This window comes from Choloepus didactylus, chromosome 14 (assembly GCF_015220235.1).
Source record: "Choloepus didactylus isolate mChoDid1 chromosome 14, mChoDid1.pri, whole genome shotgun sequence".
In the NCBI taxonomy this organism is placed as follows: domain Eukaryota; kingdom Metazoa; phylum Chordata; class Mammalia; order Pilosa; family Megalonychidae; genus Choloepus; species Choloepus didactylus.
Genome location: NC_051320.1, coordinates 79,078,355 through 79,096,038, shown reverse-complemented (window position 1 = coordinate 79,096,038; position 17,684 = coordinate 79,078,355). Strand labels below are relative to the sequence as shown.

At 35.2% G+C, this 17,684-nt stretch overlaps 1 protein-coding gene across 4 annotated transcripts in view; it reads right to left on the bottom strand.

Moving 5' to 3' along the window:
- The window catches only part of TBC1D31 (TBC1 domain family member 31), a 77,695-nt gene that overhangs the window by 50,915 nt on the left and 9,096 nt on the right, over positions 1–17,684 (bottom strand). For all 4 annotated transcript variants that reach the window (XM_037803133.1, XM_037803134.1, XM_037803135.1 and 1 more), the window contains exons 4-7: positions 17,034–17,212; positions 10,957–11,108; positions 8,620–8,779; positions 6,334–6,534 (exon numbers count right to left, since the gene is read on the bottom strand). In XM_037803133.1, the coding sequence (XP_037659061.1) occupies positions 6,334–6,534; positions 8,620–8,779; positions 10,957–11,108; positions 17,034–17,212 (692 nt within the window). The remainder of the gene's footprint in view (positions 1–6,333; positions 6,535–8,619; positions 8,780–10,956; positions 11,109–17,033; positions 17,213–17,684) is intronic.

The window sequence follows — 17,684 nt, the reverse complement described above, 5'->3', positions numbered from 1 at the left end:
TCAAATTTGAGGGACAGCTTAAATTTTTCACAGACAAACAAATGCTGAGAGAATTTGCTAACAAGAGACCTGCCCTACTGGAGATACTAAAGGAGCCCTACAGACAGAGAAACAAAGAAAGGACAGAGAGACTTGGAGAAAGGTTCAGTACTAAAGAGATTCGGTATCGGTACAATAAAGGATATTAATAGAGAGAGGGAAAAATATGACAAACATAAACCAAAGGATAAGATGGCTGATTCAAGAAATGCCTTCACGGTTATAACGTTGAATGTAAATGGATTAAACTCTCCAATTAAAAGATATAGATTCGCAGAATGGATCAAAAAAAATGAACCATCAATATGTTGCATACAAGAGACTTATCTTAGACACAGGGACACAAAGAAACTGAAAGTGAAAGGATGGAAAAAAATATTTCATGCAAGCTACAGCCAAAAGAAAGCAGGTGTAGCAATATTAATCTCAGATAAAATAGACTTCAAATGCAGGGATGTTTTGAGAGACAAAGAAGGCCACTACATACTAATAAAAGGGGCAATTCAGCAAGAAGAAATAACAATTGTAAATGTCTATGCACCCAATCAAGGTGCCACAAAATACATGAGACAAACACTGGCAAAACTAAAGGAAGCAATTGATGTTTCCACAATAATTGTGGGAGACTTCAACACATCACTGTCTCCTATAGATAGATCAACCAGACAGAAGACCAATAAGGAAATTGAAAACCTAAACAATCTGATAAATGAATTAGATTTAACAGACATATACAGGACATTACATCCCAAATCACCAGGCTACACATACTTTTCTAGTGCTCACGGAACTTTCTCCAGAATAGATCATATGCTGGGACATAAAACAAGCCTCAATAAATTTAGAAAGATTGAAATTATTCAAAGCACATTTTCTGACCACAATGGAATACAATTAGAAGTCAATAACCATCAGAGACTTAGAAAATTCACAAATACCTGGAGGTTAAACAACACACTCCTAAACAATCAGTGGGTTAAAGAAGAAATAGCAAGAGAAATTGCTAAATATATAGAGACGAATGAAAATGAGAACACAACATACCAAAACCTATGGGATGCAGCAAAAGCAGTGCTAAGGGGGAAATTTATAGCACTAAACGCATATATTAAAAAGGAAGAAAGAGCCAAAATCAAAGAACTAATGGATCAACTGAAGAAGCTAGAAAATGAACAGCAAACCAATCCTAAACCAAGTACAAGAAAAGAAATAACAAGGATTAAAGCAGAAATAAATGACATAGAGAACAAAAAACAATAGAGAGGATAAATATCACCAAAAGTTGGTTCTTTGAGAAGATCAACAAGATTGACAAGCCCCTAGCTAGCCTGACAAAATCAAAAAGAGAGAAGACCCATATAAACAAAATAATGAATGAAAAAGGTGCCATAACTGCAGATCCTGAAGAAATTAAAAAATTATAAGAGGATATTATGAACAACTGTATGGCAACAAACTGGATAATGTAGAAGAAATGGACAATTTCCTGGAAACATATGAACAACCTAGACTGACCAGAGAAGAAATAGAAGACCTCAACCAACCCATCACAAGCAAAGAGATCCAATCAGTCATCAAAAATCTTCCCACAAATAAATGCCCAGGGCCAGATGGCTTCACAGGGGAATTCTACCAAACTTTCCAGAAAGAACTGACACCAGTCTTACTCAAACTCTTTCAAAACATTGAAGAAAATGGAACACTACCTAACTCATTTTATGAAGCTAACATCAATCTAATACCAAAACCAGGCAAAGATGCTACAAAAAAGGAAAACTACCGGCCAATCTCCCTAATGAATATAGATGCAAAAATCCTCAACAAAATACTTGCAAATCGAATCCAAAGACACATTAAAAAAATCATACACCATGACCAAGTGGGGTTCATTCCAGGCATGCAAGGATGGTTCAACATAAGAAAATCAATCAATGTATTACAACACATTAACAAGTCAAAAGGGAAAAATCAATTGATTATCTCAATAGATGCTGAAAAAGCATTTGACAAAATCCAACATTCCTTTTTGATAAAAACACTTCAAAAGGTAGGAATTGAAGGAAACTTCCTCAACATGATAAAGAGCATATATGAAAAACCCACAGCCAGCATAGTACTCAACGGTGAGAGACTGAAAGCCTTCCCTCTAAGATCAGGAACAAGACAAGGATGCCCGCTGTCACCACTGTTATTCAACATTGTGCTGGAAGTGCTAGCCAGGGCAATCTGGCAAGACAAAGAAATAAAAGGCATCCAAATTGGGAAAGAAGAAGTAAAACTGTCATTGTTTGCAGATGATATGATCTTATATCTGGAAAACCCTGAGAAATCGACGATACAGCTACTAGAGCTAATAAACAAATTTAGCAAAGTAGCGGGATACAAGGTTAATGCACATAAGTCAGTAATGTTTCTATATGCTAGAAATGATCAAACTGAAGAGACACTCAAGAAAAAGATACCATTTTCAATAGCAACTAAAAAAATCAAGTACCTAGGAATAAACTTAACCAAAGATGTAAAAGACCTATACAAAGAAAACTACATAACTCTACTAAAAGAAATAGAAGGGGACCTTAAAAGATGGAAAATATTCCATGTTAATGGACAGGAGGGCTAAATGTCATTAAGATGTCAATTCTACCCAAACTCATCTACAGATTCAATGCAATCCCAATCAAAATTCCAACAACCTACTTTGCAGACTTGGAAAAGCTAGTTATCAAATTTATTTGGAAAGGGAAGATGCCTCGAATTGCTAAAGACACTCTAAAAAAGAAAAACGAAGTGGGAGGACTTACACTCCCTGACTTTGAAGCTTATTATAAAGCTACAGTGGTCAAAACAGCATGGTACTGGCACAAAGATAGACATATAGATCAATGGAATCGAATTGAGAATTCAGAGATAGACCCTCAGATCTATGGCCGACTGATCTTTGATAAGGCCCCCAAAGTCACCGAACTGAGTCATAATGGTCTTTTCAACAAATGGGGCTGGGAGAGTTGGATATCCATATTCAAAAGAATGAAAGAGGACCCCTACCTCACCCCCTACACAAAAATTAACTCAAAATGGACAAAAGATCTCAATATAAAAGAAAGTACCATAAAACTCCTAGAAGATAATGTAGGAAAACATCTTCAAGACCTTGTATTAGGCGGCCACTTCCTAGACTTTACACCCAAAGCACAAGCAACAAAAGAGAAAATAGATAAATGGGAACTCCTCAAGCTTAGAAGTTTCTGCACCTCAAAGGAATTTCTCAAAAAGGTAAAGAGGCAGCCAACTCAATGGGAAAAAATTTTTGGAAACCATGTATCTGACAAAAGACTGATATCTTGCATATATAAAGAAATCCTACAACTCAATGACAATAGTACAGACAGCCCAATTATAAAATGGGCAAAAGATATGAAAAGACAGTTCTCTGAAGAGGACATACAAATGGCCAAGAAACACATGAAAAAATGTTCAGCTTCACTAGCTATTAGAGAGATGCAAATTAAGACCACAATGAGATACCATCTAACACCGGTTAGAATGGCTGCCATTAAACAAACAGGAAACTACAAATGCTGGAGGGGATATGGAGAAATTGGAACTCTTATTCATTGTTGGTGGGACTGTATAATGGTTCAGCCACTCTGGAAGTCAGTCTGGCAGTTCCTTAGAAAACTAGATATAGAGTTACCATTCGATCCAGCGATTGCACTTCTCGGTATATACCCGGAAGATCGGAAAGCAGTGACACGAACAGATATCTGCACGCCAATGTTCATAGCAGCATTATTCACAATTGCCAAGAGATGGAAACAACCCAAATGTCCTTCAACAGATGAGTGGATAAATAAAATGTGGTATATACACACGATGGAATACTACGTGGCAGTAAGAAGGAACGATCTCGTGAAACATATGACAACATGGATGAACCTTGAAGACATAATGCTGAGCGAAATAAGCCAGGCACAAAAAGAGAAATATTATATGCTACCACTAATGTGAACTTTGAAAAATGTAAAACAAATGGTTTATAATGTAGAATGTAGGGGAACTAGCAGTAGAGAGCAATTAAGGAAGGGGGAACAATAATCCAGGAAGAACAGATAAGCTATTTAATGTTCTGGGGATGCCCAGCAATGACTATGGTCTGTTAATTTCTGATGGATATAGTAGGAACAAGTTCACAGAAATGTTGCTGTATTATGTAACTTTCTTGGGGTAAAGTAGGAACATGTCGGAAGTAAAGCAGTTATCTTAGGTTAGTTGTCTTTTTCTTACTCCCTTGTTATGGTCTCTTTGAAATGTTCTTTTATTGTATGTTTGTTTTCTTTTTAACTTTTTTTTCATACAGTTGATTTAAAAAAGAAGGGAAAGTTAAAAAAAAAAAAAAAAAAAAACAAGGAAAAAAAAAGATGTAGTGCCCCCTTGAGGAGTCTGTGGAGAATGCAAGGGTATTCGCCTACCCCACCTCCATGGTTGCTAACATAACCACAGACATAGGGGACTGGTGGTTTGATGGGTTGAGCCCTCTACCATAAGTTTTACCCTTGGGAAGACGGTTGCTGCAAAGGAGAGGCTAGGCCTCCCTATGGCTGTGCCTAAGAGCCTCCTCCCGAATGCCTCTTTGTTGCTCAGATGTGGCCCTCTCTCTCCGGCTAAGCCAACTTGAAAGGTGAAATCACTGCCCTCCCCCCTACGTGGGATCAGACACCCAGGGGAGTGAATCTCCCTGGCAACGTGGAATATGACTCCCGGGGAGGAATGTAGACCCGGCATCGTGGGACGGAGAACATCTTCTTGACCAAAAGGGGGATGTGAAAGGAAATGAAATAAGCTTCAGTGGCAGAGAGATTCCAAAAGGAGCCGAGAGGTCACTCTGGTGGGCACTCTTATGCACACTTTAGACAACCCTTTTCAGGTTCTAAAGAATTGGGGTAGCTGGTGGTGGATACCGGAAACTATCAAACTACAACCCAGAACCCATGAATCTCGAAGACAGTTGTATAAAAATGTAGCTTATTAGGGGTGACAATGGGATTGGGAAAGCCATAAGGACCACACTCCACTTTGTCTAGTTTATGGATGGATGAGTAGAAAAACAGGGGAAGGAAACAAACAGACAAAGGTACCCAGTGTTCTTTTTTACTTCAATTGCTCTTTTACACTCTAATTATTATTCTTGTTATTTTTGTGTGTGTGCTAATGAAGGTGTCAGGGATTGATTTAGGTGATGAATGTACAACTATGTAATGGTACGGTAAACAATCGAAAGTACGATTTGTTTTGTATGACTGCCTGGTATGTGAATATATCTCAATAAAATGAAGACAAAAATAAAATAAAATAAAATAAAATAAAATGAAGGGGCTAGCCCAGGTGATCACCAAAGCCCCTCCTAGTGCTACTGTGGTACAATTCCAGACTGGGGCAGCTGTACACAGACAATCATACTTGGCAACAAGCTGAGGAAATTTTAGATAACCACAGAAGGGGAGTGGGGAGTGCATTTTAGATGAAATGAACAGCGTGGATAAACAGATACAGAAATGCGAATGACATCTATGGGGTCAGTGAGGGAAGTTATAAGTAGGGAAATAAGTTAGATGGGTGTAGTGGTTATGATTAAAGAGGACTTCGAGTTCCAGGCAGAAGAGACTGGATTTAGTGCAACAGGTAAAAGGAAGGAAGCCACTGAAGTAGCATTATTTTAGAAATGATAACGAAAGCATTATTTTAGAAAAATGTTATATAGAGGATGGATTGATGGGCAGGGGCAGGCAGAGGGCTCTGAGTTTTGGAATATTCATTTAAATTACTGTTATCTAGGAGTAATTAATGAGTGCCAATATATGAATGGTTAATATAGAAATGGAGAACAGGCAGCATATACATAGATATTTCAAAATTAAGAAATTACATGATTTTTTATTGACTAGATTAAGGGAGTAAAGGAATAGGAACCAGTCATAGGGTTCTAAGGTCTCTAGCCTACAAGACAGGATGAAAAAGTGTGACAGAAATGGAGAAATTGGGATTGGAGGCCTCTTTTGGGAAGGAGAGCATGAGTACACTCTGAATGGGACAGGACACCATTCAGGATAGGATGGCAGCTTTTTCAGACTGGAGCAGAAGCAAGAGATCAAGGAAATGTGGCTTTGGGAAAGACACAACATGCAGAAAATGGCCAAGTTCCAAAGAAGTGAGAAAACAGTAGCATAAAGATTTTATTCTTGATGACAAAATATTTAAGTGTTTTTTTAAATTGGTCTTGTTTACTTGACAACATACCTTGTTTATTTCTCGGGTTAAAGCCTGGACTGAATATATGTTCAGACTTCCATTCTCCATAATAGATGCAATGTACCGTCCATGTGGACTAATTACTGATGAGCTAATTCCCTCATCGAGTCCTCCAATTTCAAAGAGAAGTTTACAAGTCTGTATATTGACAAATCTCATAATACCATCTTGACTGAGCACTCCAAGAACCTAAGAGTAGAGAGAAACTATATATGAGTTCCTAAAAACAATTTTGAAAGTCAAATATCTGAAAATAAAACTTATACACACACATACATATGTTTGTGTGTGTGTATACATATACATATATATATTTTTTTTTCCTTCTGTTTTCAGACAGCCATTATATATCTTTAAATCTCTAATTATGGCTCATATAGATTTGCCCTGCTCAGGCTCAGATAAGCCTTTCTCTAACCAGTACCAGTAAGGAGCTCATCCTGTGGGACTATAGACAGGTAACCTAACTATCCATATGTTGGCCACAGCTCAACTGATCACTGATCTCCTACAGAGAGGAAATAGATGATTACACAGCTCCAAGTTTTCACCTCCACAGTGGCTGATAGAATCAAGGGTGGAGGGTTAACTTTCTTTACCATCCCCACAGCTTAATCAGAGCTAAGCATCAGGCCTGGATAATTGTAAATAGCTGTTTAGCTTCCAAGCACCACAAATGAAGATGATCTGATTTGCCTCCACAGTCAGGATTCAACCACCTCAAAATAACAAAGCTGTAACTCGTGGTAAGGTGCCCCACTGTGTGTTATGAGCTATTGTAGTTAACATTTGGGAAGTAGGAGAGAAAGTTTGTGACTACAAGGACAGTGACGAGGTAGGAAGGGAAACTAGTCTTTTAAGGAAAAAAAATTAATTTTAACTCATATCATTTGAAAAATTAAAAACACGTAATAAAAAAGTTTAAGCAACTAAAACCTCTGCTGCCCTTGTTTACACGCATGTTCTTTTCACAGTGCTAGTGGGTGTAAGCTGTGCCACCAAGTGATTGCTTGAAATGCTGACGTCACCTGTTATACCAAAGACTAAAAGGCAGTTGGGAGGTAACAATCTATAAAGAACATTCTTCTGTTGATGAGTTGTAGGAAAGAAATCCTCTCATTCACAGCTGGTACAACCCCTCTCGAGGGCAATTTGGCAAGATCTGTCAGAATTACAGATATACATAACCTTTACATCACTATTTCAGCTCTCGGATTTTATCCTACAGATAGGATATGTGAAATGATGTGTGCAAGAAGCTTTCAGTGCAGCATCAATCTTAACAGAAAAGGACTAAAAACAGGCTAAATGCCCAAAGATAGAGGACTGGGTTAAAGAAATTAAAGAACACCATGCATCTGTAAAAGAGAATGAAGTTCTGTATGATATGGAAGAATCTGCCTGATAAATTAAATGAAGAAAACCAAGGGACAAAGCTATAATAAAAAAGTAGGTAAAAGATATGACTATATAGAACACCAGTGGTTGGGGTGTATGTAAGAATAACTAGGCAAATGGGAAAGAGGAGTGAGAGAATTTTCCCTGCATGCCTTATCTCTTTCAACCATGTGAATGTATTACTTATTCAAAAAACGTAAGTTAAAAATAGATATCATAAACTCACAAATTATATGTATAAATATGTACATAAAACCTATCTATCTAATTTGTTAAAGCGTGAAATCCCTAACAGTCAATTTAAAATAAGTTAAGGTTTCACTGTCCTCAACTCTTACAGAGAAAAAAAGGGGTGCATGTGAGAGGGGAGAAATAATTTGTAAACTAAGGCAAGTTACAAACAAAACGTGTCATAGGAGTGAAGCAACCAGTTATGGGAAAAAAACACAGTACTACAAAATGAGGCAAATTTTAGTTCTAGTCCCATTTTCATTCCTTACAATTAACAGAAGTGTTAATAAGTCACTTAATGTTTCTACGCTTTAGTGCCATAATCTGTAAATGGGGAGAGACATGGTTTACCTCTCTCCAAAGAATTCTTCTAAGGATCAAATGAAAAATAACATGCTAAAGCACCCTGCAAACCATAAAGTATGACATAAATTTAAAGTATATTGATTTCATAAAGAGGGCAAATTGTCAGTATTATACAGAACATAAAATTTCGAAAATGTTCAATTTTAGACTTCACAAAAATAAAATATCAGCAATTTCAAATCCATATAACATTAGAGTATAACTTAAGTGCTAGTATTGCTCAGAAATTGATGTGATTTTTCCAAAAAAAGTCCAATGTCCTACAAATAAGTTACTAACCTGATTAGAACCAGCATCAAAACTATCTGGAAGAAATTCTAGATGGCGAATGGCTCGAACTTTAGTCGGCATCTGGATAATTCTAAATAGCTGTTTAGCTTCCAAACACCACAAATGAAGATGATTTGATTTGCCTCCTGCAGCCAGGATTCGACCATCTCTATATAACAAAAAGGTGAGAAAGTAAGACTAGTTTAACTGTTTATAGCTACACTGACTAACAGAACTTTCTATGATGATAGAAATGTGCTATATCTGTGCTGTCCAATATGGTAGCCATGCTGCATGTGATTACTGAGTACGTGAAGGTGGCTAGTGCTCTGAGGAAATCAATTTTATTTAATTTTGATCGATTTAAATAAATAGTGAAGTGTGGCTACCATATAGGACTGCTCAGGTTTATAGTATATATTTTTCACCAATTGAGTTAAGGCACCATCTTAACAAACTTCTGTTTAATACTTTGATTGGGGGTTTTCTGAGTAACGTTTATATTTTATAACGTAATCTCAGTCACTTACCACTATCCAACTTTATGTTTCATACACAACTGTACTGAATTGGTACTACATTGCTCTAAAACAGATAACGTCCAAACTTTTTTTCCTGATCAGAGAAAACTACTTTACGTTTACAAGGTACAAAAAGAAATAGCTAAATGAATAAAGTTGTGTTGACTTGCAAGGCTGTTGCTCGTTCCTTCAATGAGGACTTGTAAAGTGTCTGCTGTAAGCCAGGTGTCATTCCACGTTCCAGGGACACCACAGTGAACAAGACATGTAAGATCCTGGAGCTTACGGAATTGTCAGACTTGAGGAGGCAAATAAACAAGTAAATGAACCTGATCTCAGCTAGTAGTATGTTCTAAAAAGAACTACAAAATGAGGTGCTACTATAAAGTTGGGAAAGGAGGATAGTTTGCTACTTGAATGAAATGAATGGGCCAGTCATGGGATGATTTGGAAGAAAAAGTCCATGCAAGTCAGTAATCTAGACTTGCCAGTACAAAAGTGTAAAGAAAGAAATAAGTTGAGTATATAAGGAAGAGTGAGAAGCCACACTCAAGTGCAGCTGGAGCAGAATAACGGAAAGGAAGTGAGATGAGGAAAGAGAGGGAGGCCTAGGCCAGATGACAGAAGCTCATAGGATATGGTGGAGTGTTTGGATTTCATTCTAAATGCAGTGAAAGCCTTTGAAGAGAGTTAAATAGGGTAGTGACATGATCCGACTTAATGATTTAAAAAGATAACTCTGTCTGCTGTGTAGAGACTGACTTTAGCAAATGAGATTGAAAATGGGGAGACCAAATAAAGAGACTATTATAGCAGTCAGAAAGAGATGATGAGGATAGCTTGGGCTAGTATAAAACCTGTGGCAATGGACAAATTAAAAAAAAAAAAAAATAGACCAATGCAAGATATAGTTTAGTAGAGGTAATGGCATTTGCTGACAGCTTGGAGAAAGGAGGTAAGAGAGAGCAGATAACACATATTTTCTAGTTCTTTCCACTGAAAAGGCCTAGAAATAATGAGTACCCCTAACATCCACGTTAGGGTCTCAAAATACCATTTCCCACTAAAATGAAGCAGGCTCCACAGAAAAATGACTGATTCCAGGCCTAGCACAGGAAATGTGTACAAAAAACCTGGAAGCTATCAAAGACTACTGCAGCTATATCAAAAGGATTCAAAGTCAACTAGAAGAGGATCCCACTAGGAAAGATGAGAAAATTGCATCTTTATTAAGAATAATAACTGCAATGGATTAAAACATGTCAAGAAAACTTGCATGCATCAAAGGACATAATCAAGAAAGTGAAAAAGACAACCTAGAGAATGGGAGAAAATAGTTGCAAATCATATATCTGATAAGTGTTTCGTATCCAGAATATATAAAGAACTCCTACAACTCAACAAAAAAAGGGACAAATGACCAATTAAAATTGGCCAAAGGACTTGAACAGACATTTCTCTAAAGATATACAAATGGCCGATGAGCCATTCTCAACATCATTAGTCATTAGGGAAATGCAAATCAACGTCACAATGAAATTGTACTTCATATTCACTAAGATGGCTATTATTAGAAAAAATGGAAAATAAATGTCGGCAAGATGTGGAGAAATTGGAACCCTTATGTACTGCCATTAGAATTATAAATGAAGCAGCTTCTGTGGAAAAGTTTGGTAGTTCCTCAAAAAGTTAAATATAGAAGTATCATATGACCTAGCAATTTCACTCCCATATTTATGCCCAAAAGAAAAGAAAATCTGTAAAATTTCACCAGAAATTACATTAAATCTCTTAAAATTTCTCATTGTTTAAAAATGAACATTACCTGGTCACTGCAAACACTTTGTATAACATACTAGAACTTTCAGGTGGAGCTGGCAATTGATACTTGCAAAAGAGAGTATCACACTCCCAGGCAAAGATGGAATTATCTTTAAAACAGCTGAGGATGGTATTACTTAATGGCAGAAAGAAAACCTAAAGAGGGAGAAAAAAAGTTACTGTTCACTTTAGGATCATATAGCTTTCTTTAAATTTAAAATTATATGAATAGTCAAATTTTCTTTTTAAAGTAATTTTTTCTTAAACTGGAGAAAAAATACATTTACAATATATAATGGGATAATACTGATATTTCATAAATTATTATAAACTAAAAAGAAATGGTAGACTCCTTTAAATAAAAAACAGGTGACTATAATGACTAGGCAATTCACAAAATACTAACAATTTAAAAATATTTAACCTTATAATAAAAGATTCAAATGAAAATAATGAAATACCATTTCGTATATTAAATTTGTTTTAAAATATGCACACTCATATGTACTAGACACATACATACACTAACATATTTATAAACTATATATATATAATCACTATTTTAAATACTAAATACTGATAAATACTTAAAAACATAAATGTTGATGAAAATATAGGAAAAGGGAACTGTCATACACTGTTGCTGGAAGTAAAAATTGGTTAAGACATTGGATATTGAAAATGTCCCCAAAGTCTTAAAAATATTTTTGTCTTTTGACATAGCCAACCTATGTCTAAGAGTCAATCCTCTGGAAACAACTTGCAAAGTGCTGTAAGATAAATGTATATAAATGCTTGTTAAGCATTATTTATAAAAGTAAAAAGTTGAAAACAAATATGTGATATTTTATTAGAGATTCAATTTATTTAGTGGACAACTGAGACTGAAATTAATTGATAATAAAGCTGAAAGTATTTTATTCTCTCAACTTCCATTTTTCTATTACATAAACACCGAACAATGCTTCCTTTAGAAGTTACAAAATTTTAATTCGAATTGACCAACATTATCTCATAAGATCGTTAATGGCTTCACATATCATTTTGTGTGTCATCAGTGTAAAACACATACACATATATAATGCATTATGAAATATACTGGTTAATTACAACAATCTACTCAGTATTAATGCTAATAAGATAGAACCAAAAAATGCTAACTCAACTATATCAGCTGCTGATGCCTGACCCAGCTCTTTGCTTTTGTCCTTGGCTCACTTTGCCAAAGACAATCTCTGGTAGAGCTTTTGCTAACAGATTCATTATGTTCGGAAGATTCATAATAATGAAGGTCTCAGAGAAAAAATCTGCAATGAATACATTATAATTTATAATGAATGCATTACAACATTGTTTCAGAACCAATGTCAAAAAAGTGACTTAAGAAAAATTTTATTATAATTAGCAGTCATTTTTCTAGAAAAGTAATAAAGTTTATTCCTACTGGGAGAAGCAAAAGCATAAAAGTTAATGAGCATCGACTGCTATTTTAGGGAAAGAGCTGTGATAGATTATTGCCTACATGATTATTCATTACTAGACTTGTGATTTTAATTGCCAGATTTTAATGATTATAAAATTGTTCCTAATGAATCACATCATTATTATTTAGATAGTGTCATCTCTTGACAAACCTAAAAAGCTTAGGAAGAACTCTAAAAGCATTAACAAAATGTACCTTTTTGGGGGTTGAGGTTGAGGATGGGGCTGCAGTTTTTCAATATAGAATATGAAAATCCTAGGCTTTCACAATCATTTTTGAGAGATATATTAGCTCTTCTCAAAATTTAGGGTTCAGGATAATATTGGCAAGTTCAGGTCAAATGTACAATTCAGAAAAAATTGAGTGCCCATTGTATATAAGACTGAATTAAGTTCAGCAAACTCTTTATTATTAAATATTTTCTAATACACATTACAAAACCTTTTCAGATACACATTGAACATGGTAACTAGAAATCCCAGGATTATTTATTCCCAAATCCCTAACTAAGGAGCTGAAAATCCTACCTCCAACATCAAAAAAAGAACCAGAAGCCACTAATTTGAAGATGTGTGATTGGTTTACCTAAGAAGCAGTATGGTGTAATGGAATAGCTTTGGAGTAAGGTTGGGATTGAAATAAATGATTATTCATGAGCTATGTAACACCGGACAAGTTATTAATGTTTCTGAACTTCAGTTTCCCCATTTATAAAATAGGGATAATAATATCTACCATTCAGGATTATTTAAGCTTAAACAAATAGTTATACCAAGTGCTAGGCACATAGCAGGTACTCAATAATTGGTATCTATCACTATTAGTATGTATTATTGCTATTGTTAGGTAAAAAATCAGTGAGAAGAAGTTGGTGTGGTAGGTTCTTCAAAAACATTTTGAAATTCAAGGTCCATAAGTTCCTCATCTGAAACCCTTGGGTCCAGATGTGTTTCAGAATTTAGAATTATTTCAATTTTTAGAAATATATATGATGCATATTCTGTCATATTATGTAGAACCCCCAGAGGGGCTGAGGCAACACCCCATACTCAAAATATTAATATTTCAGCCTCATGTCAATTCAGTTCCTATTTTGTCACCAAATGAGTTATTTTAAAACTTTGGGGTTTGGGGAGTTTTTGGATTTTTTGACTTGCCAACAAGGGGATGTGCCCTTATATAATATTGTTGAAAAGAAAAATAATATATTAAAAAAAAATAAAATATTCACCTTACAGCTTTTTAAGAACAAATCTAATTGCACTGAGTAATATAATCCCATAATAAGGCTAGATAATAACAATAACAACAACAATAGAAATAGTAGCAAACAAAGCTTTTACTAAGCACTTAGTATATAATCATTGTGTTAAGTGCTTTGCATAGATTATCTTATTCAGTCTTGAAATGAACTCTGAGGTAGGTACTATTACTATTCTCCTTTTATAATAAAGTAAAATAGTTTGTCAAAGGTCACACAGCAGGAGAGATTTGAAACCAAACATTCACATTCCTAACCAGTAGATTACTGCTTTCTTAGTTCTCAAATGCTTGAAGTCTTAAGTATCTCCTGATGTGATACAATATAAAGTATCCAGAATAACCCCTGAAACATTTTGTCAAAAATGTTTAACATGAAACTACTCGAGCCTTTAGACTTATCTTTCATATACGGAAGAGAACAAGCTAAACAACACCATGATGAAACATGGTCTCTCCATGTTTTCCTTTACTGTACTTTACATGTCACTATACTATATCAAGGATCTGTCTCTCTTTCCATCCCTCTAGTCATTAATTTAATTTTATTTTTTTGCATTTTAAAGTAAATTGTAGACATCAGTATACTTCCCCATAAATACTTAAGCTGGTCTCTCCAAAAAGTCAGTGCAATGGAAAAAAAATCATCAAAGTTCTATTTAAAAAGAGAATCAGAAACAGGAAAAAAAAAAAATACAGGTTTAGTAAATTATACTAAAATTTGATAACAATTAGTTTCACTTTCAAGAGTATAAGCTAGGAGCAATGAACACCTGGTCCAACATCTGGCAACCTGCCAGATTTTGTATAGATCATAAACTAAGAATTGATTTTATCTTTTTAACCATTTTTAAATGGTTACATTTTAAATGGTTGTATGAGTACACATTCAATATCCTCAATTTTGTCTCTTGGCCTGTAAATTCTATCTGGTCCCTTAAATTAAAAGTTTGCCAGTAACTTGTAGACTATGGTGTTCTATTATTTTAGAACAATTACTTATATGCTTATTTCACACTATACATGCATTTTCTACATTTAATTTTATTCTCATACCACTAACATATGGAGTTCTATTTTTTAAACTAAAATGTCTAAATGGCTAAGCAAGATTAGAATTGGCAGCTATCCAATATATACTAATTTTAATTTCATGGTAAAAAGAACAGATGGTTTTTGTGCCATTGTTTCTTAATTCTGTGTCCACTGTGGGTTCAACTCCCAGGGCTCTCTTCTTTGGAATTTAAAAGTCAATTTAAGTACTGAAGCAATTAAAGAAGAAAGATCTACTAAGACATTTGGCCTAAATTCCTAATGAATAAGCTGGCTACAACTTTCACCTCTTTTTAATTATTAAAGGTGAACTAAAGTACTGTTGGATTTCCATGGAGACTATAAAATGAATTTTTGGTTGACATTCATTGTTAGCTGTTCATGTTAATAACCAAGGAATTAAAAGAAATACTGCATAGATAATATAACCTGAAGCAAAATAATTAATCACATGGGAGACTCAGACACTCCTGAAAATGGTACTTAGCTAAATGAATAATTTTTAAAAAATGAAAACAAAAAAAACCTTAAAAGCAAAAGAAATGGATTTTTTTAAAAAGGTGGTATTTTATATAATGGATATGAATCAGCAACTAATACAAATAACATAGATGATTCTCAAAAACATGCTGTATGACAAAGGAGAGTCTACAGTTGTATGTAATGGTGCCTAAGAGTCTCCTCCTGAGTACCTCTTTGTTGCTCAGATGTGGCCCTCTCTCTGTCTAACTGAGCCATCTCAACAGGTGAACTCGCTGCCCTCCCCCCTACGTGGGACCCGACTCCCAGGGATGTAAATCTCCCTGGCAACGCAGAGTATGACTCCCGGGGATGAATGTGGACCCGGCATCGTGGGACTGAGAGTATCTTCTTGACCAAAAGGGGGATGCAAAATGAAACGAAATAGTTTCAGTGGCTGAGAGATTCCAAATGGAGTCGAGAGGTCACTCTGGTGGACATTCTTATGCACTATATAGATAACACCTCTTAGGCTTTAATGTATTGGAATAGCTAGAAGTAAATACCTGAAACTACCAAACTCCAACCCAGCAGTCTGGACTCATGAAGACAATTATATAATAATGTAGATTAGAAGGGGTGACAGTGTGATTGTGAAGACCTTGTGGATCACACCCCCTTTATCTAGTGTATGGATGAGTAGAGGAATGGGGATAAAAACTAAAGAATAAATGAGGTGGGATGGGGGGATGATTTGGGTGTTCTTTTTTCACTTTTATTTTTCATTCTTGTTCTGGTTCTTTCTGATGTAAGGAAAATGTTCAGAGATAGATTGAGGTGATGAACGCATAACTATGTTATCATACTGTGGACAGTGGATTGTATATCATGGATGATTGTACGGTGTGTGAATGTATTTCAATAAAACTGGATTTAATAAAAAAAAAACAAAAAACAAAAAACAAAAAAAAAAAAACATGCTGTGTGAAAAAAGCCTTACAGAAAAGAGTACCTAGTGGATAGTTCTATTTATATGAAATTTTAGAATAGGCAAACTAATCTCTGGTGGAAAAATATCAGAGTAGTACTTAGCTGGTATGGGAGGGTAGAGGTGGAGACGGAGAAGGGACATTATGGAACTTTCTGGGATAATGGTAATGGTAGGTGTGCACAGGTTATACCAGGTATATGCATTTGTTAAAACTTAACAAATGAATATTTAAGATTTGTGCATTTCATTACATATAAATTTTACATGAAGAAATACTGAATTCTAGTTAATTAAGTGCATGCTTAAGTATTTATGGGGAAGTATACTGATGTCTACAATTTACTTTAAAATGCAAAAAAATAAAATTAAATTAATGACTAGAGGGATGGAAAGAGAGACAGATCCTTGATATAGTATAGTGACATGTAAAGTACAGTAAAGGAAAATATAATAACACGTTAATAGTAGAATCTAGATGGTGGGTACATATGTGCTCACTGTGAAATTCTTTCAACTTTGCCTTATGTTTGAAATTTTTCATAATAAAATGTTAGGGGGGAAAACTAAAATAAAACCAATCAACCAAACAAAAAACTATCATCCTTATGAGAGTTGAAGTCACAGAATTATGTAATAATAATCAAAAAAAGAAAAGCTCAGTAAATTATAAATTGTAGCCCCAGGCAGCGTCTTTAATTCTGCGATTACTTTGCTTTGCTTGTTGCTCGGTTACAAGAACATAGTTATGTGGGACAATATGTGAATCATGACTTTCATACCAACCATAAATCCTACAAAGAAACTAGCACAGGCCAAGATGTCCTTTCTCACAGACCTTTTGTATATCCACAGACTGGCGAATGTTCAGCTTTCTTTTTCTCTGAAAGGTATCCAAGTCCCAAAGTTGTGCTGTATCAGAAGAAGTAGTGATAGCGTATCTTCCTGATGCATGCACAGAGATAGAAAATACTGAAGATTCATGTCCTCTCATCCAGCTAACTAGCTCCTTGGTGACTGTGGTTAAAAAGTAAAAGTATTATACAGGTAAAACACTAGGCATCATCCATTCCGTTGTCAGCTAGGGATTACATGAGGCACCTCCATTAACATTTACAAAAATGGAAACCTGTGACTGGTTCATCAGATGTACTGTGGCTCATGTTAGCATCATGTGTATTATGGAATTATCAGGAGATGAAGCTGAAAAAGGGTTTAAGAAGAACCTCAAATGTGATGCTATAGAGTTTGGGCTTTCTCTTGTGAGAAACAGTTTTATGTAGGGGGTACCAGATCTGGTCTGTGTTATAAAAGAGCACTTGGAGGATATATAGTATATGTGTTGGGAGGTGAGGAAGAGATTGGACAGGACTAATTCGTGTTTTTCTGTAATAATCCAGGTAAGTGATAAGGAGGCCCTGAACTAAGAAAGCAGCAATGAAGAAAGGAAAAATTCAAGACCTACTATTAGTCATCAAATGGATGTGTT